This window comes from Ixodes scapularis, unplaced genomic scaffold (assembly GCF_016920785.2).
Source record: "Ixodes scapularis isolate PalLabHiFi unplaced genomic scaffold, ASM1692078v2 PGA_scaffold8__174_contigs__length_109621045, whole genome shotgun sequence".
In the NCBI taxonomy this organism is placed as follows: domain Eukaryota; kingdom Metazoa; phylum Arthropoda; class Arachnida; order Ixodida; family Ixodidae; genus Ixodes; species Ixodes scapularis.
The window spans coordinates 5771782-5796625 of NW_024609883.1; the positions used below are offsets into that span (position 1 = coordinate 5771782).

General features: G+C 46.1%; 1 protein-coding gene and 1 pseudogene across 1 annotated transcript; one reads left to right on the top strand and one right to left on the bottom strand.

Annotated features, from left to right (window-relative positions):
• Positions 1–4069: 4069 nt before the first annotated feature.
• LOC115329651 lies at positions 4070–5374 on the bottom strand. Its single transcript, XM_029991358.4, has one exon. The coding sequence runs from the start codon at positions 5333–5335 to the stop codon at positions 4070–4072; it is 1266 nt and encodes a 421-aa protein (XP_029847218.2). The 5' UTR covers positions 5336–5374.
• Positions 5375–6727: 1353 nt separating this feature from the next.
• Positions 6728–14987, top strand: LOC115329650 (annotated as a pseudogene).
• Positions 14988–24844: the final 9857 nt, after the last annotated feature.

Consider the following 24844-nt stretch of genomic DNA (forward strand, 5'->3'; position numbering starts at 1 on the left):
ACGTATCCTCTCTGCAATGCCTACGAAGGCCCCTGGAAGGAATAAATTAATAAATAACATTTTCACATCACTGGAGTTGGTTTTCGGATGCACCACATGTTCAGGAAAGGTTGAACGAATGCAGCCCCTTGCAAGAAGTCTGCCAGTCTGGTATGACCCCTTAATTAATATTGAAGGGTCAGAGAAGCGAGTGTCCTCGTAAGGTCCAGAGCATGCAATGGACCCAATTCTTGGTGTGTAGACTCTCAAGGCATGAAGGCAAGCGGAAATATGTTTATCTGGTTAGTGTATCAAATATGTTTATTTCCACTTGATTACATAATTATTGATTCTTAGTAAATGGTTCCATAACGAGTTTTTTCTGCGACAGTCTTGTGTCAGGCGTTCAGTCGTAGTACCTGTGGACCTTGTTGTCGCATGACGCTCCTGGCACGTCGGTATTCAGTTTGGTCCAGTGGCAACTTTGACCGACTGATGCTGTCTTGTAATCATACGTCAAGTGCACTGAAGCTGCAGGGCTGGCTTCTAATCCAAAAAATTTCCTGGTAGTTTTCGGCATCAATGTAGCAAGCTCGGGCATGTATTGCTTACGTGGCTGTGCCTTTTACTGTACCGTTGACTTGAAAGCTGGCAACAATTTTTGTTTGCTATCCAAGTCTGGTGATGCTTGCAGTTCACTTTTGAGAGCAACCAACCATTCTATTCCTTCAAGTCACTCAGGGGCATTCTCCCTCAAAGTTGGAAATTGTGTGCTTCGTGGAGTGGACACAGAAAATTGGTGTCAGCAAATTTTTAGGTATTGTCCTTGGACGACAACCGACACCAAATCCACTGTCACTGCATCGCCGCTCACCTGCTTTGTCGTGCTTACCTCTTGTTGAGGTGATGGACATGAGGAGCTTTGGGGTAATTAGGGATTCAGAATCTTCGATTCAGCACCTTCGGCATCAGGAACAAAGGTCGCCGAAGGTAATCCTTAATCTCCCGTGGTCGCTCCTCGAGACGTAATCGAGGGTCGTTTCGCACGAACCCTCGCCGACCAACTCATTGGTACGGGCTGCTTTGGTAGACATGGTCGGCTTCATGCAGTGGTAGCAAAATGGTTTTCGGTCGCACATTCGCATCACCTACGTTTTCCTCAGTGTACTTTGTTGAGCACAGTCCTACACACGATGTCGGGGATGCTTCGGCGTTAGAGTGTCTCATTGAATTGGCATTGAATACTAAGGGGCAGCCGGTGGCGGTCGTCGTGCCATTGTGGCGTAAGTTGCCCTTGGTTTGTCAGATGCCGCTTCGCTCGCAGAAGTCTCGGTTGAAATACCTGTCAAACTTGTTCCGAAACAATCTCGGCAATCAAAATAAAAGCCGGGCAACTGATGGCAGGAAGTAGCTTCCTGATCTCCTCCCAAAAAACGTCGTGGGTGATGTCGTGGATGCCTGGGAGGCTGGCGTCGAAGTAGTAGCTGGACAACTCGAGTGTCGAGACGCCGGGAAGTTGTTCATAGTGGCAGGCTCGGGCATGCAGTGAACATTCCATGTTGGAAGCCTCAGTGATATGAACACTTCGACTGTTGTTGGGGGGTTGCGGACAAGGCTGCCGAAGCTGTTGTCCCTCACGTGAGGCGCATGGGATTCTTAGGTTCTTGTCTTCTGTAGCATCAAGGTCGACGTGGGCGTGGGCGCTCGACCAAGCGCAAAACATCCTCCACGAGTGCGGTGGCGCTCTCATTGGGGCACTGTCCTGCACAGAATCAAGAATGCGGCTCTCCTTCGTTGATGTTGGCTGACGGATGCGCGCTTCAGCTTGATCTTGCAAACTTCCCGTGACGTTACGGGATCCATGGTTCTCAGACCAGCGCCGGCAGTTGCTTCCACGAGAAGTATAGGTTCTGCAGGAGCTGGTTGTCTGTCCACCCAATGTGGCAGGCGACACTGTCATATTGTTCAATCCAGTCCTTGACGTCTTCATACAGCTTGCGTGAAAAAGCGTCGGAGTGTGATTTGCGACGGGCATGCAAACAATGGTGGGAGGGGACACGGTTTGCTGCTACAGGTTTGTCATTGTTGGCTTAGTCAGCTTCGGATTTTCTGACAGGAGACCGAATTCCGGTGGTTTTTCCTGGTAGCAGCAACTGGCTCGGATTTCAGGTGCTTCGTGGTGTATTTCCGACGTTACTCCTTGTGGTACTCGGTCGTCGTGCGGTTGTTCTGCCAGGCTCGGGTCAGGACTTTGCTTACGGCTCGACGGGGGTATAAGACGCAGAATAGTCCGCCAGCCGTGTCCCATTATCGGGTAGCTCGGCTGAAGAGCCGCCGGGTTCACACAGAGTGAAGGGCTACGGGTAAAGTGCTCAGCACCTCCACCTGAACATACGATTACAGCTGAGCATGACCTGCAGTGTCCCAGAATAGCGAATATTGATAGAAGATAGGACTGGAACAAGGATCCGTGACAGTATAACAAAACTAGCAGAAGAGAATTTATCCTGACCACTGAAGAAGCTGCATTGCTTTAGTTGCATTCTGTCCGAATAAATCCTCTCCTTCGGGGTTTGGCGACTGCCGTGGACGAACTGAACTGAAATGGATGTGGGACCACTTTTCTGGTAATGAGCCACTGCAGACTGTTGCCACAAAGCGGCGTGAGCTGGGTACGTAACACGCTCGGTGAAATGTCCGGACAGCTTGCAATTCGCGTAACGACTGTGGATGAAACGTTTGTGTTGACAAAACGTGCGACAGACCAGCGAGATCAATGCCAACTGCAACACCTGTGCTCCGTGAAAGTGCACGTCTACGCCGGAACAATTTCGGAAGCAGCACAGCATCACCAAAAGCATGGCACAGGAACTACCAGCTTGAAGGCAGCTCTTCGGTGCGCCGCACACCTGTGCTCCGTGAAAGTGCACTTCTACGCCGGAACAATTTGTAAGCAGCACAGCATCATTCAGCACGGCACGGGAACTACCAGCTTCAAGGCAGCCTTCCGGTGCGCCGCACAACCGAAGTGAGCCCTCGGTCATTTGATCGAAGCTGCACCACGATTGCACACCGCCAAGCACGACTCACGCAATTTCCGTCGCTAAACTGTGTATCCAAATATATTGCACACGCTTCACTGCAAACCTCGAAGATTCCGATGGTCAACGAGAGCACGGAAACGTCGCCTTAAATTTTATCCTAGTGGTATCCGAATCAATCCGAGGTCCGAGCAACGTAGGTCAGATTGTCTCTTCCGTGGCAATATCCCGGTCGGTCACCAGCGAAATGCACACCGTTTCTCCGTATTTTCACGTTATACCTACGTCAAACACCACGCTGAACTCTGAACTCGCTTTCGACCGGCCTCATATGACGGCTTCCGCGTCTCAGAGCCGTGCCGCGTCTGAAATCAACTTGCCGAGACGAACGACAACCAACAAAGCATCCGACAAGCTCCGGCCCAGCTGGGGCCAGCCGCTGCATGGGCGCTGCCATCTTTCCTGTGACGTCACGTATTTGGTTTGGTCATGTGACGTGTGGTCAAATTTGCGTACAATGGCAGCCTCCTTATGGGGGTCACTTTCGAGTGCAGACCGGAACCCCGGTTTATCGCTCTAAGCCCCTCTACCTCGTTAGTCCATCCGTATTTTCGCGCGTGCGCAATGCGTCTGACTTACCGAACCCGTTTGTAGATGGCGCGCACCTAAATCCCTTGGATGGCGTGAACTTTTACTATTATCTCTCGATAATGTTAGCGGCAGCTTTGTAGATGTCGACAACTCTCGCTAGTTTTAGCTGACTGCTGTACCGAGCAACGTGAGAAATGAACCGGAGCATGGTCGCATCCATACGGACCAAAGACGAGACAGATACGGTGTTTCACTTTTTTATTTTCATTCGCTCTAAAAAAAGAAAACAAAACAAAACAAAAAAAGGCGCACACATATAAATACAAATATGGCTTTTAAATTTACTCTACGCGACAAAGAAACCAACTGAAACACTTTGCACAAAAATGTGCAACACAAGCAATAACGCGAAAAAAAAAAAAAGTTGTCGAATAGCAATGGAAAAAATATTTACAAGGTCAGGACGTGGATGAGGAGGCTGATCGCTCGCTTCCTATAACACTCTTATGGCCAAAAGCAAGCGTCGTAATCCCATCGTTGCAAATGTATCGCTTGTTGTCGAACGGATTCAGAGCAATCTTTTCGACCGCGATGCTTTTGTTCTCGTTAAGTTTTCGAGCAATCAAATGCTGCGTCACTCTGTGCAAAGTTTTCGTCTCTAGAGCGTGCTTGTACAGTTCGTAGGTCAACTTGCGAGACTCGGATTTCTTTACTCCCTTGGCTCTTACGCAACACGTGTTGCTGCTTGTTTTGAAGCTGTATAGCTTTGGTTTCAAGCAACAAAAAGCCACCAAGTGAGTAGTCGGATATTCGTTTTTTAACACGCCGAGCTTCATTTTGTTTTCGGTTGAAAAGAGTTTGTGACTCTCTGGATATCCAGATGTATCCAAGCATGCGTCTCGGAGTTGGAGGAGTTTGTCGTCTACGTCTGATCCCTGAAGGTGTAGGAAGAAGGAGTCCGTGTCGCAGTAAAGAGCCCTCGCTGAGGGGATCGCACGACGAAGTTGATTATAAAAGAAGTCGTACATTACTATTTTTGATATCTCAAGAATCGAGAACCCTGCGTAGAGTGGTTGCTTGAGTTTGATCACTTTCGGAGCAAACTGGAAAATTACGACCTGCGAGCTAAGTGCTCGAAACTGCGTCAGGTTTGGTTTCTGAAGCATTTTCAGTATGTCGTCCTCTTTAACACATAGTTTAATGTGTCCATGTTTACGTGCATTCTCGATCGTCTTGCCATATATGCTGTTCATGAACAGTTTGGAAAGATTCTTCTGGAAGGAGTTGGTTGCTTGCTGTCTCAGCTGGTGGTTAAAATCAATAAACTCCTTCAAGAACGCTCGCTGTGAGAATTTTAGGACTTGGTGAATTTTGATGACTTCTAGTCCTAACTGGATGTACAGTTTCAAAATCCGGTAGTGCAAAACGTATTTCTTTTTGTCGTGAAGTGTGAGCAACAGCTTCATAGTGGATTCCTCTTTGGGCATTTCAAACTTGTCAATCAGACTTTTTTGATAGTCGGACAACCAATCGTAGGGAACGCCTTGCTTCACCGGGGCCAAGGGAAAGTCAGAATGAGTCTCGTGTAAGTGATGAGGATACCTGAGGTCTACCTCCAGAATGTAGCCCGTCGGAGCGTCATCTGGAACGTCACCAATGTTCAGGCAGGCAATCTCGTCTTTCGTCATCCACTCAAAGTCCGACACTGGCAGGGCTTCTCTCATTGTCGCCGCATATAGACCGTTGACGTCCAAGTCCAAAATCTGAGACGGTTCGTGCTGCGGGTTAAACGTATCCGTTCCCGGAACATTTGCGACAGCATGACGGGTCGTGCATTGGGTAATCCCTCCGCGAATACCCTGTTCTATCACGAGATAGGTGTCAGGATCGTCAATTAGCTGCAGTCTTGCAATTGACTGTTTCAACGCACACGACAAGCTTACGGACGGTAACGATACGAAATGTAGAGCCTCAATTTCGTACGTCTCCAGCGTCCACCGTCTAAAGTTTTGGAAAACGTCGGCCAGTAGGAGGCAGTCCGTCTTTAGGTACAGGTCGCTGTATTCTCCGAGGTTCTTCAAACCAAAGGTATCGAAAACGACCTGTGCATGTTCGTAGTCCTCTTCACACACCCCGCTCCCAGTCAACTTGTTAAAAAAGGCCTCCCGTGGCGGGAGGCTTTGACCCTCGTAACTCTCAAAGCTTGTAATAAAATTATAACAAAACACTCCTTTGCGGGCAAGGAGGTCGACGTGCTCGGGAAAGGACTGACGAAGGCAACAAAAATGTTCTGTTCCTTTAGAGTGTAGATTTTGCACCAGCGTTTCCAGGCTTGCATTAAGAAATGCGAGACTGTCAATAAAGCGAAGGTTGCCTATCTCTAACAATTTAAAATTCTGGCAAGAGCTTCCGAGTACGTTAATATCCTTAGACTCGAACAAATTAAGCTTGCCTAGAAAGAAGCTGAGGTCGTAGGAATGGTTATGCGCTATGAGTGGAACGGTATGTTTGTTGATTCGATGGTTTAGGTTACACTGGGAGCAAAGCGCCCGCCTATACTCTCCCGTCATGTGGTCGTGGTCGTGAGTTTTAATTTTCTTGCTAAAGCTTTCGTAGCAAATACCACAGCGGGAAGAGTCCGCGTGGGAAGCCTCGTTTTCTTGAGTCATTTCAAGAGACACTTCACTCGACCTAATCAATCGGGGTATTTCCTTCGCTAGAAAGTTAAGAATCAAAATGAATCTTTCTACGCAGTCGGGTCCGCGATAAAGGTATTCCTCAACAATGGACGAATCGTTCGAGCGGATGACGAGAAGACAGAAAGAGCTGGGGACGTGATTCTCGTAAACATTACCCGTTGACTGAGTCGGTTCCAGAATCGCTTCAAAGTCGTAAACGCAATAAAAGGGGAACTCTTCCATGACATGCGTACTCCGAAAGTATAGTTCGTCACCCTTGTTTGGGAAGACGGTTTTGCCCGGCTTCTTGTCCCTACACATTGAGAGATGGTCAGACAGGGTTTCTTGCCTCTGAAACCCGGTCAGACACCTCTTGCAACGAAAGCGTAGGCTTTTGGCATTTGAAAAAAGTCTCGCAAAGTTTGTAATGCCCACAAAATGATTCTCAACAAGGAGAAGATCGACATGCTGCTCCAACTCGTTATCAACTACCTTCAGTGGGTAGACAAAGTTTTTCTCGCTGTCATAACCAAACACATTCACTGAGACACAATTATTTTGCTCAAAGGCCCCAACGTCCTGCGGGAAGGTTACAGGGAACGTTTTCGGAAACACATATTTGCACATATGTTCACGATACGAGGATGCTCTTCCTCTGTAAAACCCGCTCGCAGGATGCAAAACGGCGAGCACCGCAAACACAAAGCACATGTCCCGTTCAGATTCGTGAAGACGCTCAGTGACACTGACAAGGCATTGCTTTGAGGCAAGTTGCTTCGGCAGGGAAAAATGTCCGCAACCAACGGTCGGGGAAAGGAATCGGCCCAAATTAATAGTACAACCTTTGATCCCGACAAGAAAGAATCCCGAGCCTTGTTCCTGATAATGCTCCAACCGGGCAGCTATTTCAGTGGAGACTCGCTGAATTGAACTATTGATATTACCGTCCACAAATGCGGTTTCGACCTGACTATGAAAAAAGTGCACAGTCACATCAATGTCGTCGTCAGGAAGGAGACGTCCGAGCTCGACAGTGAGTGTCACAAAAAAACGCAGAGGCAGACCAAAATGTCTGAGCACGTCTGACATATGCTCTGCACGATGCCTAAAAAAGGTTGCCACGTCGTACGCCTCTGTGTCTCTTTCGTGTAAGTGTAACTCGTACTGAGCCACATAATTACGAAGAGCGCACACTCTTTCGTAAAAGGGAATGCATGGCGAGGGAGTCACATTGTGAACCAAGGCTAAGTGAACTTGTAGCGAGTCTGCGCTGGAATAATACTGTCGATCGTCGGGAGAGCACAAGTGACAAGTAACCATGATGGGGATGAGATGGCTGGACGATATTCGTAGATATCCGACGTTTAGGTGCCGAGGGGGGCTAGATGATCCGGGTCGTCTAGGTGACCTTTTCAGAGATATCGAAAAAAAAAATCATATTAGCGATGATGAGAACGCTGTGCTTTTAGACTGCTCACCTTGCTGTGCAAGAAGGGTGTGACGGCAGACCGAGGTGATTTTTCTCCCTCTCGATGACCAAATGCTGAAAAAAGAAAAAAAAGTCGTACTAGCAAAGAAAACGCGAGGCTTTTAGTCTGCTCACCTTGTAGCGCGAAGATCAGGAGAAAAGAAACCATGCGTGAGTCGGATAGTTCGAGTGCTAAGCAGTTTTATAGAGTCACAAAGCTGGAGTACGCTCAGGGAGTCATATGCCGGGCAATCGGACTAAACGGTGAAGTCGCAATGTTTCACGCAGATTTTCCTCTAAGCAATTGCTGATAGGATGCGCACGTCCGATGACGACCCTGCCATTAAGCAACTAAAACGAGACAGTGGCTGAAAAGAATCAAAAACCCGTCAAACCGCTTCAAGGTCACTCTTCGAGATAAACCGCGCGCCTCTCGCAACATTTTTTTTTCATCGTGGTTTGTTTTTAAGACGCGCGCAGACATGTTTCAACCTGTTGTTGTGTGGGGCTGGTCTTAGAACATTTCGCAACCCCTATTAAACCCGCGGGCTGGCCACAGCCCGCGGGTTTAATAGGAGTTGCGAAATGCACAGCAAGGTGAGCAGTCTAAAAGCATGCACAGCAAGGTGAGCAGTCTAAAAGCATAGCGTTCTCATCATCGCTAATAGGATTTTTTTTTTTTCGATATCTCTGAAAAGGTCACCTAGACGACCCGGATCATCTAGCCCCCCTCGGCACCTAAACGTCGGATATCTACGAATATCGTCCAGCCTCTCATCCCCATCATGGTTACTTGTCACTTGTGCTCTCCCGACGATCGACAGTATTATTCCAGCGCAGACTCGCTACAAGTTCACTTAGCCTTGGTTCACAATGTGACTCCCTCGCCATGCATTCCCTTTTACGAAAGAGTGTGCGCTCTTCGTAATTATGTGGCTCAGTACGAGTTACACTTACACGAAAGAGACACAGAGGCGTACGACGTGGCAACCTTTTTTAGGCATCGTGCAGAGCATATGTCAAACGTGCTCAGACATTTTGGTCTGCCTCTGCGTTTTTTTTGAGACACTTACTGTCGAGCTCGGACGTCTCCTTCCTGACGACGACATTGATGTGACTGTGCACTTTTTTCATAGTCAGGTCCAAACCGCATTTGTGGACGGTAATATCAATAGTTCAATTCAGCGAGTCTCCACTGAAATAGCTGCCCGGTTGGAGCATTATCAGGAACAAGGCTCGGGATTCTTTCTTGTCGGGATCAAAGGTTGTACTATTAATTTGGGCCGATTCCTTCCCCCGACCGTTGGTTGCGGACATTTTTCTCTGCCGAAGCAACTTGCCTCAAAGCAATGCCTTGTCAGTGTCACTGAGCGTCTTCACGAATCTGAACGGGACATGTGCTTTGTGTTTGCGGTGCTCGCCGTTTTGCATCCTGCGAGCGGGTTTTACAGAGGAACAGCATCCTCGTATCGTGAACATATGTGCAAATATGTGTTTCCGAAAACGTTCCCTGTAACGTTCCCGCAGGACGTTGGGGCCTTTGAGCGATATAATTGTGTCTCAGTGAATGTGTTTGGTTATGACAGTGAGAAAAACTTTGTCTACCCACTGAAGGTAGTTGATAACGAGTTGGAGCAGCATGTCGATCTTCTCCTTGTTGAGAATCATTTTGTGGGCATTACAAACTTTGCGAGACTTTTTTCAAATGCCAAAAGCCTACGCTTTCGTTGTAAGAGGTGTCTGACCGGGTTTCAGAGGCAAGAAACCCTGTCTGACCATCTCTCAATGTGTAGGGACAAGAAGCCGGGCAAAACCGTCTTCCCAAACAAGGGTGACGAACTATACTTTCGGAGTACGCATGTCATGGAAGAGTTCCCCTTTTATTGCGTTTACGACTTTGAAGCGATTCTGGAACCGACTCAGTCGACGGGTAATGTTTACGAGAATCACGTCCCCAGCTCTTTCTGTCTTCTCGTCATCCGCTCGAACGATTCGTCCATTGTTGAGGAATACCTTTATCGCGGACCCGACTGCGTAGAAAGATTCATTTTGATTCTTAACTTTCTAGCGAAGGAAATACCCCGATTGATTAGGTCGAGTGAAGTGTCTCTTGAAATGACTCAAGAAAACGAGGCTTCCCACGCGGACTCTTCCCGCTGTGGTATTTGCTACGAAAGCTTTAGCAAGAAAATTAAAACTCACGACCACGACCACATGACGGGAGAGTATAGGCGGGCGCTTTGCTCCCAGTGTAACCTAAACCATCGAATCAACAAACATACCGTTCCACTCATAGCGCATAACCATTCCTACGACCTCAGCTTCTTTCTAGGCAAGCTTAATTTGTACGAGTCTAAGGATATTAACGTACTCGGAAGCTCTTGCCAGAATTTTAAATTGTTAGAGATAGGCAACCTTCGCTTTATTGACAGTCTCGCATTTCTTAATGCAAGCCTGGAAACGCTGGTGCAAAATCTACACTCTAAAGGAACAGAACATTTTTGTTGCCTTCGTCAGTCCTTTCCCGAGCACGTCGACCTCCTTGCCCGCAAAGGAGTGTTTTGTTATAATTTTATTACAAGCTTTGAGAGTTACGAGGGTCAAAGCCTCCCGCCACGAGAGGCCTTTTTTAACAAGTTGACTGGGAGCGGGGTGTGTGAAGAGGACTACGAACATGCACAGGTCGTTTTCGATACCTTTGGTTTGAAGAACCTCGGAGAATACAGCGACCTGTACCTAAAGACGGACTGCCTCCTACTGGCCGACGTTTTCCAAAACTTTAGACGGTGGACGCTGGAGACGTACGAAATTGAGGCTCTACATTTCGTATCGTTACCGTCCCTAAGCTTGTCGTGTGCGTTGAAACAGTCGATTGCAAGACTGCAGCTAATTGACGATCCTGACACCTATCTCATGATAGAACAGGGTATTCGCGGAGGGATTACCCAATGCACGACCCGTCATGCTGTCGCAAATGTTCCGGGAACGGATACGTTTAACCCGCAGCACGAACCGTCTCAGATTTTGGACTTGGACGTCAACGGTCTAAATGCGGCGACAATGAGAGAAGCCCTGCCAGTGTCGGACTTTGAGTGGATGACGAAAGACGAGATTGCCTGCCTGAACATTGGTGACGTTCCAGATGACGCTCCGACGGGCTACATTCTGGAGGTAGACCTCAGGAATCCTCATCACTTACACGAGACTCATTCTGACTTTCCCTTGGCCCCGGTGAAGCAAAGCGTTCCCTAGGATTGGTTGTCCGACTATCAAAAAAGTCTGATTGACAAGTTTGAAATGCCCAAAGAGGAATCCACTATGAAGCTGTTGCTCACACTTCACGACAAAAAGAAATACGTTTTGCACTACCGGATTTTGAAACTGTACATCCAGTTAGGACTAGAAGTCATCAACATTCACCAAGTCCTAAAATTCTCACAGCGAGCGTTCTTGAAGGAGTTTATTGATTTTAAAGGACCGGTGCAACGATATTCAATTGGAATGTTTTTCACTTGACACGAGCTTACTGGCACACCTGGGACTCAAGGATACTCACACGCAACGCCACTGGCCAAGAAACTCCTTTGTTGCGGTGTAATTTCAAGGACAAAAGCGATCATTTTCATTCAATCTCTCCTTTGCTAAATTTGATGACGTAGCGTGGGGATCGCAGTACACCCAAGTGACGATATTTTAATGCGGTTCATAGATTGGACCCGAGCATTGCGTGGGCACTCGACTTGGGCTCGTGACAATTGCTATCTCGAGAAGCATTCGGGTAGTGACCCGTGTCCAATCGCCGCAACGACGACAATAGCCGAGCCATAACAATGTCTGGAACTCAGCGCGTGTCCTGCGCTTTGCCAACCGCAGGGCGTGGCTATGATCAACATTCGCGGCATATAATCGGCTCCAGATTGCGTGGCCGCTTGTTCTGGCTGCGAGTTGAGGGGGTGAACGCTGCTCGTTTTTCTTTAATTTTTTTCTGGGACTTCTATTGCGTGGGGTGAAAAACGAACGCGTGTTTCATAGGTCATTAACATTAGGGATGCGTTTTAAGCGGTATTTGCGCAAAGTGCAAAAATTGTTGCATCGCTCCTTTAACCACCAGCTGAGACAGCAAGCAACCAACTCCTTCCAGAAGAATCTTTCCAAACTGTTCATGAACAGCATATATGGCAAGACGATCGAGAATGCACGTAAACATGGACACATTAAACTATGTGTTAAAGAGGTCGACATACTGAAAATGCTTCAGAAACCGAACCTGACGCAGTTTCGAGCACTTAGCTCGCAGGTCGTAATTTTCCAGTTTGCTCCGAAAGTGATCAAACTCAAGCAACCACTCTACGCAGGGTTCTCGATTCTTGAGATATCAAAAATAGTAATGTACGACTTCTTTTATAACCAACTTCGTCGTGCGATCCCCTCAGCGAGGGCTCTTTACTGCGACACGGACTCCTTCTTCCTACACCTTCAGGGATCAGACGTAGACGACGAACTCCTCCAACTCCGAGACGCATGCTTGGATACATCTGGATATCCAGAGAGTCACAAACTCTTTTCAACCGAAAACAAAATGAAGCTCGGTGTGTTAAAAAACGAATATCCGACTACTCACTTGGTGGCTTTTTGTTGCTTGAAAGCAAAGCTTCAAAACAAGCAGCAACACGTGTTGCGTAAGAGCCAAGGGAGTAAAGAAATCCGAGTCTCGCAAGTTGACCTACGAACTGTACAAGCACGCTCTAGAGACGAAAACTTTGCACAGAGTGACGCAGCATTTGATTGCTCGAAAACTTAACGAGAACAAAAGCATCGCGGTCGAAAAGATTGCTCTGAATCCGTTCGACAACAAGCGATGCATTTGCAACGATGGGATTACGACGCTTCCTTTTGGCCATAAGAGTGTTTTAGGAAGCGAGCGATCAGCCTCCTCATCCACGTCCTGACCTTGTAAATATTTTTTCCATTGCTATTCGACAACTTTTTTTTTTTCGCGTTATTGCTTGTGTTGCACATTTTTGTGCAAAGTGTTTCAGTTGGTTTCTTTGTCGCGTAGAGTAAATTTAAAAGCCATATTTGTATTTATATGTGTGCGTGTTTTTTTGTTTTGTTTTGTTTTTCTTTTTTTTAGAGCGAATGAAAATAAAAAAGTGAAACACCGTATCTGTCTCGTCTTTGGTCCGTATGGATGCGACCATGCTCCGGTTCATTTCTCACGTTGCTCGGTACAGCAGTCAGCTAAAATTAGCGAGAGTTGTCGACATCTACAAAGCTGCCGCTAACATTATCGAGAGATAATGGTAAAAGTTCACGCCATCCAAGGGATTCAGGTGCGCGCCATCTACAAACGGATTCGGTAAGTCAGACGCATTGCGCACGCGCGAAAATACGGATGGACACACCTTAGGAGCACGCACGATTTAACTTTTCAGCAAGAGATGGCGCAAGGTCAGACCCACGCTGCAAGATGCCGCTCATGCCCTAACAACAAAGACGCTTAGCAAAAAAGACGTGCGCCATCTATGAACCGAGGTGTCAACTCATACGCCTAAAGTCCGGATTTAAACTGTGCACGCGCGAAATCGAGAATATGAGATGCGATCTTCACTTAGCATGCAGAACTCGTGCTTCAATCCCGACTCTCGGAGTTCCAATCCATCTAGGACAAAGTATTTTTTTGGTAAGACATTACCGCGCAGCGAGTCAAATGTCACATGACGCTTGTCACAGGCTCCGCAGGGAAACCATGCGACAATGCATTTCTCGTCACTAATGCCACGGGGAGGGACGACATATCTGTGGCGTCATCGTGACAGTGCATTTTCCCTCCTGGCAGATGACTCAACAATCCTGAACTCTCCCGTCATCACATTTTCCTGTAGCGCCCTCCGGTGAATGACTCAGCAGTTCCGTTACAAAATCCAAGCAGCAGGGAAACACGTGATCTGATTGCACAAACGGACAACTAAGATGAGTTAAGCGCCCCGGGAAGCAATGTGATTATAGCGGGAGCAGAAGAAGAAGTTGGTCACGCAAGACGTACCAAATATGAGCTCCGAAGGAGTGTCTACAACGGCCCTTGCAGGCCGTGGATTTTCTGTTTCTGCACTCACTGGTGACTACCAGGTTGTATTGCCATCACTGCCACGCGGAGCGCTTGCTCTGAACACCGTAATTCTTCACTGCGATTGCAAGAACCGCCCGTACAGGATTGAAGATTTCAAACAGGAGCTGGAACGCCTGAACGTCGTGAAGGAAGTGGCTTCGATAGGAGCGTACCAGATGAACCACGTCTGGATCGTCACCCTTCGGTCGTCAGCGGCCACGTACAGGTTAGTCTCGGCCAAAGAGCTCACGGTCAAGGGCAGACGGTGTCTTGTCATTGACCCGAGCAACGCAGAGGTCAGACTCAAGATACACTGGATCCCTTTCCACGTCTCGAATGATGCGGTACGCAAGGCTATGGAACCTTACGGCAAAGTCACAGAAGTCGCACGAGAAACCTGGAAAGCGGAAGGTTTTGAAGGCATTGAGTCAGCGACAAGGCTTGTGCGGATCAACCTCAAAGAAGGAACGACTATTGACGGTATACCACACCAGTTACGGCTGTTTGGAGCGAACTCCTTGATTGTGGTTCCCGGGCGCGCGCCTTTGTGCTTGCGATGCAAGCACACGGGACATATACGTCGTGACTGTCGTGTACCGCTGTGCTCGGAGTGTCACCGCTTCGGTCATGAGTCAGACGATTGTATGAAGACATACGCCACTGCCGTTGGACGCCAAGAAATCGACCCGGTGCATGAACTGTTAATGGATGCTGATGAGGCAGAGAGTACGGCAGCCAGTACTGCCCCTGCAGCTCTCATCACTCCAGGTACAGGTGGGAATGCATGTCCTGCCAAAGAAAAAGAAGTGGCGGGTGGTCAAGAGAAAACCGTTGCTGTACAGAATCTGCCTCTGGCAACTGAAGTGAAGAGTATTCCAGATCCGCGGGCATCTGAAACTGAGGAAAAATGCGGCCTTGAAGACCAAGAAACAAAAGAAGAATCACCAGAAATCGTTGAAGAAATGCCTGACGCAAGTCAGGTAAACACGGGACCCCTTGAAAACGTAAAAAGCCCGGAGACCGAAGACAAAGACCTTGAAGAGGAGGCCAAGTGGAATTTTGTTACCACCAAGAAAGGACGCTACAATGCAAAGCACCGCAACCGACAGAACTCACAGTAGCAAACAGTGACGGAAGCCTGGTACGCCTACGAAGGAAACCCGACGACAGACAATTCGAACTTACAAAAGCATGGTCATAAGGCAAGTAATTCGGGAACGAAAGGAAAATAACCTCTACGGGTAGCTCGCATACATAGTATCCATAACTTTAAGGCATGTGCGAAATGCAAGAACCTTGTTGTTTTGCATCTCTAAATGTTAGGGGTCTGAACTCTAGCCGTAAACAGTACCAGTTGCAACGGTTGCTAGCTCAAGAACAACTAGATATTTTAGCAATTCAAGAAACCAAAATGTCTGAAGATGAGCAAGTTGAACGAGCCTTACAACCATTTCTTTTGAAATACGAAGTGTGTGTCAGTCATGCCGTAGGTACATCAGCAGGATGCTTCCTCTTCCTAAAAAAATCCTTAAAGCTTACTAATTTGTCGGTAATTTCTCATGACCAAGGTCGTTTCATTGTATGCGATTTCACTATGTCAGATCTGTCCTGGCGAGTTATCTGTATTTATGCTCTAAATAGGACAAGAGAAAGAGAGGTTTGCTTTAACTATCTCCGTCAGTACTTGAAATGTGACCGCATTGTTGTATTTCTTGGAGATTTCAATTGTGTATGCAACGTTACAGATAGGTCGGTGCGTAGAGATACCAATGACAACAGCGCGAACCTTTTAAGCAATATGATCGATGAATGCAACATGGTCGACGTAGCGGAAATGAGTGGACGGAAGGGACAGCTTCAGTTCACGCATTTCCAAGCATCCATGCATGCTCGGCTCGATAGGATCTACGTGTCATGCGACCTGATAAGTAATTTTCAAGAGTATAACGTGAAGTCTTTCTTTTTTACCGATCACTGCTTAGTAACGGCGATATTTGGAAAGAGAGCACGGTCGACGAACAAGTTCAAATGGGAACTCTGGAAGCTAAATGCAAATCTTCTCAAAGATGAAATTTTTGTTACTCACGTAAACGACTTATTCGAAACGTATGCAGAAACAAATAGACAGTGCCTACTGGAAAGGTGGGAGCACTTTAAAGAGGACCTCAAGCAAGTCGCAATTGAACGGTCAACTACTATAAATTCAAAAGCGAGAGCTAAAGAACGGCAACTGAATAGGGACTTGCACGTGCTTCACAAGGCAGAATGTGAAAATCCTGGCGCTGGGCTAAAGGACATACAATTCCTGAAGTCAGAGATTGAGCTCTTACATCGGGAGCGTTACGAAGGTGCAGTTGTGCGTTCTTGAACGAACAAATTTCTTTTTGGAGAGCAGCCTACAAAACGAGCGTTGGCTTCTGAGAAACAATACGCACTAGCAAAAGACATCTAAGAAATCGAGTTTAATAATCAGATTACAACTGACATTAGCAGTATTGAAAAAGCCTTCGTTCTATACTACACCGAGCTCTTTGGGAGTAAAGTATTACGACCTAACTCAACAGGCCTATGCGGTTTGATAGCGAACGTTCCTCAGTTGCAAGATGACATAACGGAATGGCTCGAAGGACCAATCACGCTGGGCGAAATTGAGAAAGCGGTAGAAGAACTGCCCAATCACAAAGCGCCAGGGCCAGATGGAATTTCATCGGAATTCTACAAAAAGTTTAAAAATCGTAGTTGCACAGCGCTCCTGGGTGTGCTACGAGAAGCGTACGCGGTGGGAATGCTGCCGCCATCTTTCCTGAAGACTCACACCATTTTAATTCCCAAATCGGAGGACCCCGTAAAACTGCGAAATTTTACTAACTATCGACCGATCACGTTGTGCAATACTCACTATAAGATATTCGCAAAAATACTGACACGTCGGCTTCAAAGTGTTATTAGCCAACTAGTTGGTAGCCACCAAACCTGCGGCATTAAAGGAAGAAGTATACAAACAAATATTCATATCGCAAGAAGCGTGTTGGAATGTTGCTCAGACGAAACAAAACAGGTTGCCATGCTCCAAATAGACTTGCAAAAAGCATTTGACCGCGTCAGCCATGAAGTTCTTTCGCAGGTGCTGACACATGTCAGAATAGGTAAAGTTATCTTTGATGGAGTAAAAATGGCTTATAAGGGATGCACAACGAAACTCATTATAAACCACAATCTTACTACAAGCATCCCAGTTCTGTCTTCGGTCCGACAAGGGTGCCCCCTATCACCACTATTGTTTGCCTTATACCTAGAACCCTTCTGCTTGAGCATCGCTAAAAGCGAGAACGTTCGCGGTTATAGCCTAAAGGAGGTTGAGGTAAAAGTCTTAGCTTACGCTGATGATATTGCCATTTTTTGCGCTGACAAAAAAAGCATTACCGAGGCGCTTTCCCTAACCAAGGTGTTTTGCAATGAAACTGGTGCAGCAGTGAACTGGGAGAAATGCTCTGGGTTTTGGCATGGCTCATGGGCAACGCGGCCAACCGAATACGAAGGCGTCCGGTGGAGTGATACGCCTTGTAAATATCTCGGTGTACCGCTCCACCAATATCGTAATAGCACATCGTACTGGTCCGAAGTCACTAATGATTTGAAACGGAGAGTGTCAAAATGGCCGAATCGAGATTTGTCCATTTTTGCAAGAGCGACTGCATGCAATATTTTTCTTATTGCTAGGATTATGTATGTATTGCAAGCTCTGCATTGTGCCAGGAAGAACGTGCAAAAAATTCATAGAATTTGTGCTTTATTTGTTTGGAAGTCCGGATCTGAACTGATGAGGTGAGACAACCTCTTCCGGCGTATTTCCGTTGGTGGGATTGGCTTACCACATTTGTATGTTCGACAACTTGTGTCGAGGTTTTTCTTCCTCCACGATCAGGAACAGCCATTTCTACGTACAATGATTCAAACAAAATTGGCTTGTCACTTCCCATCCTTTTTGGTTTCATCCGAGAATTTAAAACCTATGGTTGCCGTAGGTTTTCTAAAAGAGGTCGTCGACTCTTTTAATTTTCTATCTGCACGATTTTCACGGGAGTACCTTTCCAGTGTCAACAGAAAAGACCTTACTCCGGCACTCTTGGACATACTTTTTTCAGTACCTATCTATCGAGCCTTGTTCGCAGATGGCCAACGTCAGGATGTACTATGTCGAGTCAAAAAGATGTATATCCCTCCTGCAGTAAAAACTTTCTTTTTTAAACTACACACCGGAACACTACCTGTGAAAGTATGGATGAAACAAAGAGGAATGTTTGTTCCATGGTCGGTTGACTGTTTATTGTGTAAACAAGCAGAAAGTGTTGAGCATGTATTCATTGATTGTTGGGACGCCGTACTACTTTGGGACATCTTAAAGAGGACATTGAAAAAAGATCTGATTATCACACCCTATTACATTCGTTTTCTTCCAGTCGACAAACATGAGTTCGTCCCTTGCGACCTATTTGTGCTTCTGGGGCTTTTGAGTATTTGGAAATCCCGCATGGCTGTTAGACACGCGGACATAAACGCCCACACCGTGGATGTATATTTCATTGAACTTGTCACGCAGATTAAGAGTATTTATGCCCCCGCGGAGGGGACCCCCGAGTGGGCACTTTCATTCAAATGAAGCAGCTGTAATAACATTGTAATGAAACCTTTCTAAAAGTAATTCTTCCATTGGTCACATATGTGCTATAGTTGTTAAAGATCACTGTTTGGGACTCTTTTGAAATGACTTTTTGTAAGTGTCAGTGACATGTTCGTGCTGAACTTTACAAGCCAACGACGCTGATGTGCATTCTTTATGTACTGATTGGAATGAGTGAGAACTGCGTGTATGTCTACCATGAATCATACCTCACGTGTGTTTCATACTTCACCATTCATGTTAGGATGTTGTAAATTGTGTGGTGAATGCTTTTTGCACCGGAACATTTTCAAATATTTCTGCGAACTAAAAATAAACTGTTTAAAGAAAAAAAAATGTGCTTATTGCGCAGGGGGTAGGGTGTCGGGCTTCTGTGCTCAAGGTAGCGAGGTCGATTCCCAGCCGCCGCAGAGCCTTTTTTAACGAATAAAATGCATTTACCGCGCGGCGATTCAAATGTCACATGTCCTTCGTCGTCATGTGACCGTCCCACGTTATGACATCATCATGTGACGTCTCCCTCTCAAGTTAATTCGTACCCTCTGGGAACACACTCATTTCTGGACAGGTCCCGAAATTTGGGACGGAGCCATGGAAGGGCTGTGGGAATGGGACATCACGTGGGATGGTGCCGAGTGTCGTTCTAACCTCTGATGTTGAAAGTAGTGAAAGCGAACATGCTTTATCACTGCGTTCAACAACAGGAGCCCATTTACACATACATTGCAGAGATTGCCGCTGCATTCCCAACTTCCAAGGCACTGCAATCGTTGGGAGAGGTAAAGAAAAGGTGGCGAGGGAGGTACTGGAGGCTTATATGATAAAGAAGGAATGTCCTGATAAGTGTATCAGTCAACCCTCACTTTTCCTTCACAAAATTGTTGTTGCCTTGGGTTTTTTTTTTAGCTTGTATTTGTCAAAAGTATTTTGTAGCTTTTGCTTTTCCCTCCCCCCTCCCCCCCCCCCCCCCCCCCCCCACCCCCCCCCCCCCCCTTTAGTTTGGGTGTTTGCAGACCAACTGGTATGGGCCTTCGGCCTTTCTGCTGTACTCCCGACTCTCCTGAGCCAAATAAATGAAATGAAATGATATGAAATGAAAAAGGAAGTGGACTTTATTGACACGTGTGGTGGCCGAGTCATTGATGACTAGTCACATTTGTAGTATTTGTGGCTTTTCCTGGTTTTATTTTGCTGTTTCTATTTTTTCCAATAAAAAAAATTCAGTTGATAGTCAGCGCTCGTCCTGTTTGCCTCTCCGTCTTCGTATTCGTCTTTATTGTGCGCTTTCACTACTTTCAACATGCATAACCAACTCGCCTGCATCGCCACATTAGTTCAGTCTAACCTCTGACGTCATCATCACGTGACTACCGAATGATTGACAGGTCCCGAAATTTGGGGTCCGAGGACAGGGCTATGGGAGAGGACCACCCGACCTCTGACGTCATCATCATGTGACTCTGCCGAATGATTGACAACTCCCGAAATTTGGGGTCCAAGGACCGGGCTATGGGAGAGGGCGTGGGAACGGGGCGTTGGCGTGGGAACGGGGCGTCATGGTCACGTGGGAGGAGGATACAGGATGGAACCAAGGCACGTGCCGACTACGTGCGCGGCTTTTGTTTACTTCCGTGTACGTGACCAGATTTTGTTTACTTCCGGCTCAATCGTGTATCATAATACACTACTATTTGATAAAGAGTGTGCGCCTGCGCAACGGAATTTGTGACGTTGGAATCGTTGAAAGAGCATTAGTTGCCAGTTAGCGCCTGTCCTGTGTGTGCCTGTTTCTCCGACTTTGTACTATCCTTTACTGACTTTCATCATGTCAAGCTTCTTTAGAATGGGACAACACAAACAACTATTGTATTTAGTCAGATATATGGCATAATCAACGGATAAGGCACATGAATCTCTAATGTCGTATTGTTCCCACCTTGTAGATATAAAAAAAAAATTAATTTCGAACCATTTTTTTATTTGTTTACAGAAATGCCAGCATGATGGGTGTTGGGCCCAGAGGGGTACGAAGTAAAACATCCTTAACATGTCTCACAACCGAAGAAATAATAAATAAATAATTTTGATACTTCGACCATGGCTTCTTCCTACTACCGAAACAAATATTAAAATATCGGTCTTATCAGTGTTGCAGTAAATACATTACCTATTAAGCCATTGTGCGACGACCGACAGAAAGCTCAGCTGGCTCTAATTTCATGTAAGTACCTACCGGAGCAAGCTCACTTCTCTCCGTTTCATTTTACTCCAAAACCGCAACCGACGTCGCAATTCAATGCAGCCGATCAGGCAGCGGTGAAAGTGTTTCGTCACGGCGCTGCCCATTTTTTTTTTGGGGGGGGGGGAGGGGGGGGGGGAGAAGGTCGCTACCAATCACGCGCAAAAAAAGAAAGATGATCGCAGGCTCGTGATTGATTTAGTTGGTGATTATCAATCGTACAAAGACTATGAGCACCGTGACAATGCACTTTTGGAGTTGCTCGATTGTCTCCGGCGGATGGCAGCGTCAGCCGCGGTCTTGGCGTAAAATGAAAAAGAGAATTCCTACAATAGGAATTACTGGGCTTTGCATCGCAGCTGCCCGACGCATGACCAGCATTGAAAGGCATTCCGGTGCAGCTTCGTTGCGAGGCCCTACTTCGTGGTGGCTGAATGCTAACGGTGTCGCAATCGCCTCATATCGCAGATATCCTACAACCATAAATCCGTTAAGCTCATTACGGTGGTGTACGCGGAATGGCAATTTTACATGGGCTAACAATGTGGTCGAGAAGAGAAATCAACGCGAAACTAGGTAGACGAGCTTCATCAATTCAAATTTCTGTTTTATGTAATTATGCTTTCAGAAACGTGGTTTACGAATACTACTGACGTGGTAAAGTTGCCAAGTGAAGGTTTAAGTTCTCAGAAATTGAATATCCTAAAAAACAATCGTTTTCGGGAATTTAGAACACCTTTCCAGTCCAAACATGCCAGAAATGAAATAGAGCGCGTAGTTCGTTACACGTTATCTCAGACACTGTTAAGTAGAGTGAAACGTAATTGAATATAAATTGAAGTCGACGAATTACTTTAAACCTAGCTCCCGAGTCCCCAAGCAGCCATTTATCCAGCCACATTTTTTATATATATATTTGTCCTTTTCTTTTTTTAGTTAGTTTGCTTGTTTGTGGTTTGCCGATGCCATCTTCCAGATTTCTCAGGTGGACACTGTGACATTTTGAACTCGCCATTGCCTTCGATGTTTCCCTTGAATTACGAACGCTAATTTCTTAATTGATATGTAGCGCAATAGGCAATACAGTCCATAAGTAGCGCATGCCGCATTACAGCCCAGCTTGTAGTTACTGAACATCACAACGTGAAAAACAAAAAAAGAAGATATGCGTGTTTCTTTTTTATATATATATATATATAAACGATAGATTCGGTTCAAACGCACATGACAATGCTTTATTTATCGCAATCGCCGTAAAAAAAGTTGCTTTCCTTCTTAGGCATTGCACAGTTAGCCTGTATTCTTTTCTTTCTTGATTTACAAGTCCTTAGCCCACTTTTGGAGGCGTTCTAGCTCTTCTTCGGTGCAGGGATTCTGAGAAAGAGAATGCAATACTAATTTTATAACAATCAGAACACAAATATCAGCGTTCGAACAACTTCGTTTGATGGTGGTCGCTTTTTTTTATATTTCACAGCAATTCTTGTGTAATGAAACAAGCATGATAAATGATCAACCCCAAACGAGGCACTAATAAGTACTTTTAGAGCGCAGTTCTTAGGCGCTCGTTTCCGGGTTGAGCGGCGTCGGCCTAATTGCGCGCGTTGCATCATGGTACGTTTCCCCGCTAAAGTTAGCGGGGAAATTTTCCCGCTTTGCTTCGCGGGGAAATTTTTCCATTTTACTGAGCTGAAAAAATTTCCCGCTAAATTTAGCGTTTAAATTTTTCGGCCAAATTTAGCGGTAAAGTTTTCCTTCACTTTAGCGGGGAAATTGTTGAAAGTTAGTGGGGAAATTTTTCCGCTAAATTTAGCGAGAAAATTTCGCGGATAAATAGAGCGGGAATATTTACCAAGCAAATTTAGCGGGCAAATTGACGTCATGCGACCTCAACACCAATTCAGTTTCCCCGCTAGCGGGCAAAAATAATATCAAGACTATGTATCACGTCACCCATCAACAAGTTCAGTGGCAGGAGGAGAGGAGGGGGAAAGGAGGAGAAGGGGAGGAGTGGCGTACCCTCCCCTACGTAGCGTCCGGTCCTCCTCCTCAAGAGCTGCGCTCTAGTTTCGAATTACGGATTTTAACAAACGTCTTTCATTCTTTTTTTTTTTCAAATCAGATTGGGTTAGTTGCGTGGAGACTTCGTCTGAGTACTTGCACCAAAAGAGATACTTTTTTCCTCTTTACTATTGTAATGAAGGTGCCGTGTCACTATTTATGGGTTTTCACTAAATAACGCGCAGCATTAATCTTTGACGTTCACACGAAAAACTAAAAAAAAAATCGCCGTTCACTTTTTTAAGCCAGAGACAGAATGAGCGGCCACATGCCGATCAGAGCCGTATATTGGAAGAGTTTGGCCAATGGGCTCCAGCAAAGGCCGCCTCCAGCACCGAATACTCCTCCCGCGGTTGAAGCGTAAACTAAATGTGGGACATAGCCTCGACTAATCAGCTGACCGCGACGTCACAATATTGGAAACGACATTTAAAGCGTGAAATAGAGGCGTTTAATCTCGGCGTCTCAGTGACAGTTTGCTCTTGGTCTGCTTGCCAGAACAGCGTTTCAGCTAAAACTGGCTAAAAGAAAACAACAACAAAAAACAAAATCACTAAGGTGACGGGGTCGTGAGGAGGTGAGGATGCCACACCGGGCATCGGCTGTGTCTCAATCTAAGCCCTGGGCCTCGGTACTTCGAAGGCCGCAGCCTTCTGCTTTGTGGGCTGCCCCCCTTGGAGCCTGATGCTTCGACCCCAGTGAGCGACAGCACCATCATGTAACGATTGTACGGAGCACTGGTCGCAAACTGACATTGTGCACAGAGAACGCAGCAACACTAAGAGGCCCATACGAGAGACAGTTCGCATCAAATCCATCGGTAATTGTATCAGCCATGCTTCGATGCAACTCTGAAGTAGTTCCAAGAACTTTCTTCAAATCTAAAGTTTTTAATGTTTTTTTTCTGTCATAGTTGTAAGTGAACGTGCAATGAGTCTTTTTGCGGGCAGAGGTTCATTTGGAAGTCATAGCAGTTCTCGTTTAGATCAAGCACAGCCTTTCCAGACTCCAGCTGGAAAGGAAGGGGGTCCGTGTGGTTATTTTGTTGTGTTTGTTTTGTTCAAGGTCCTAAGCTTTCAGTTTGGGATTGAGGTCACCGTTTACGGTCTAGGTGAAGACCAGTGTAGGTAGGACTGTATAGATAACAAAGGTTGACCTTGTGACGTCGGTGGTCGGTGTGGTTAGGTTGTGGGTATATAAGACATTGAGGAAATAAACGCAGTAGCTGAGTTTGAGACGTTCTTTTACCCTGTATTTCTCCTTCGACCAAGTTTCCCTGCTTTTACCACCGTCTCGGGTTTTCTACATCATGATCAACATCCACCAGCTCGCCTGCCCACTCACTGTTTTTCATTAAATTTTACGTCGAGTTGCGTACACCACCGAGGATACACGAAACGAGGATTTATTCAGGTGGTTAGATCTCCCGCGCTTTTCTGCCCTTTTTGAAAGATATGTGATAACGAATCACTATTGGGCTAGCTCTTTTAAAATCGATCGCAGTGTTCAGCGCTCGGTAAGCGACGGCGAGTCGCTTAGCGAGCGCTGAAAAAAAAAACGATAATAAGTTAAGCTCTTCGGCAGTGGTATACCTGTTGGCTTTGCCCAAACCATGCATTCAACCGATACGGGGGTGCTTATTTTTAAACTTTTTATTTTCAGCATTTTATTTCTTTGTATTTAGCCTGACCTAAAACAAAAAGCAGCCCTACATGGCGACTTTAGTATAATTTTCACAGCGTCGAAGTCCTTTTAAGGGACACACAAGCCTTGAAAGAAAAAAATTGCAGAGAAACACGATGAATAATTAAGTGAGCGACTACATTTTCTTCTTTTTTTATATCATCAGAATAAAAAACTATAAACTTATACCGTTACACTGATTCTGATTCGCACATTCGTGCTGCTTAAAAGCTATTAAAAAATAGAAGGTTTTTTTGTTTCCTCCCTTTGTTTTTTTTTTTCGGGGGAGTCACTTTTGCCCTTTAAGGCGTCCT

Bases quoted from the DNA above. Each gene is read 5' to 3' on its own strand.
- LOC115329651 (XM_029991358.4), bottom strand. From the start codon at position 5,335: ATGAGAGAAGCCCTGCCAGTGTCGGACTTTGAGTGGATGACGAAAGAC.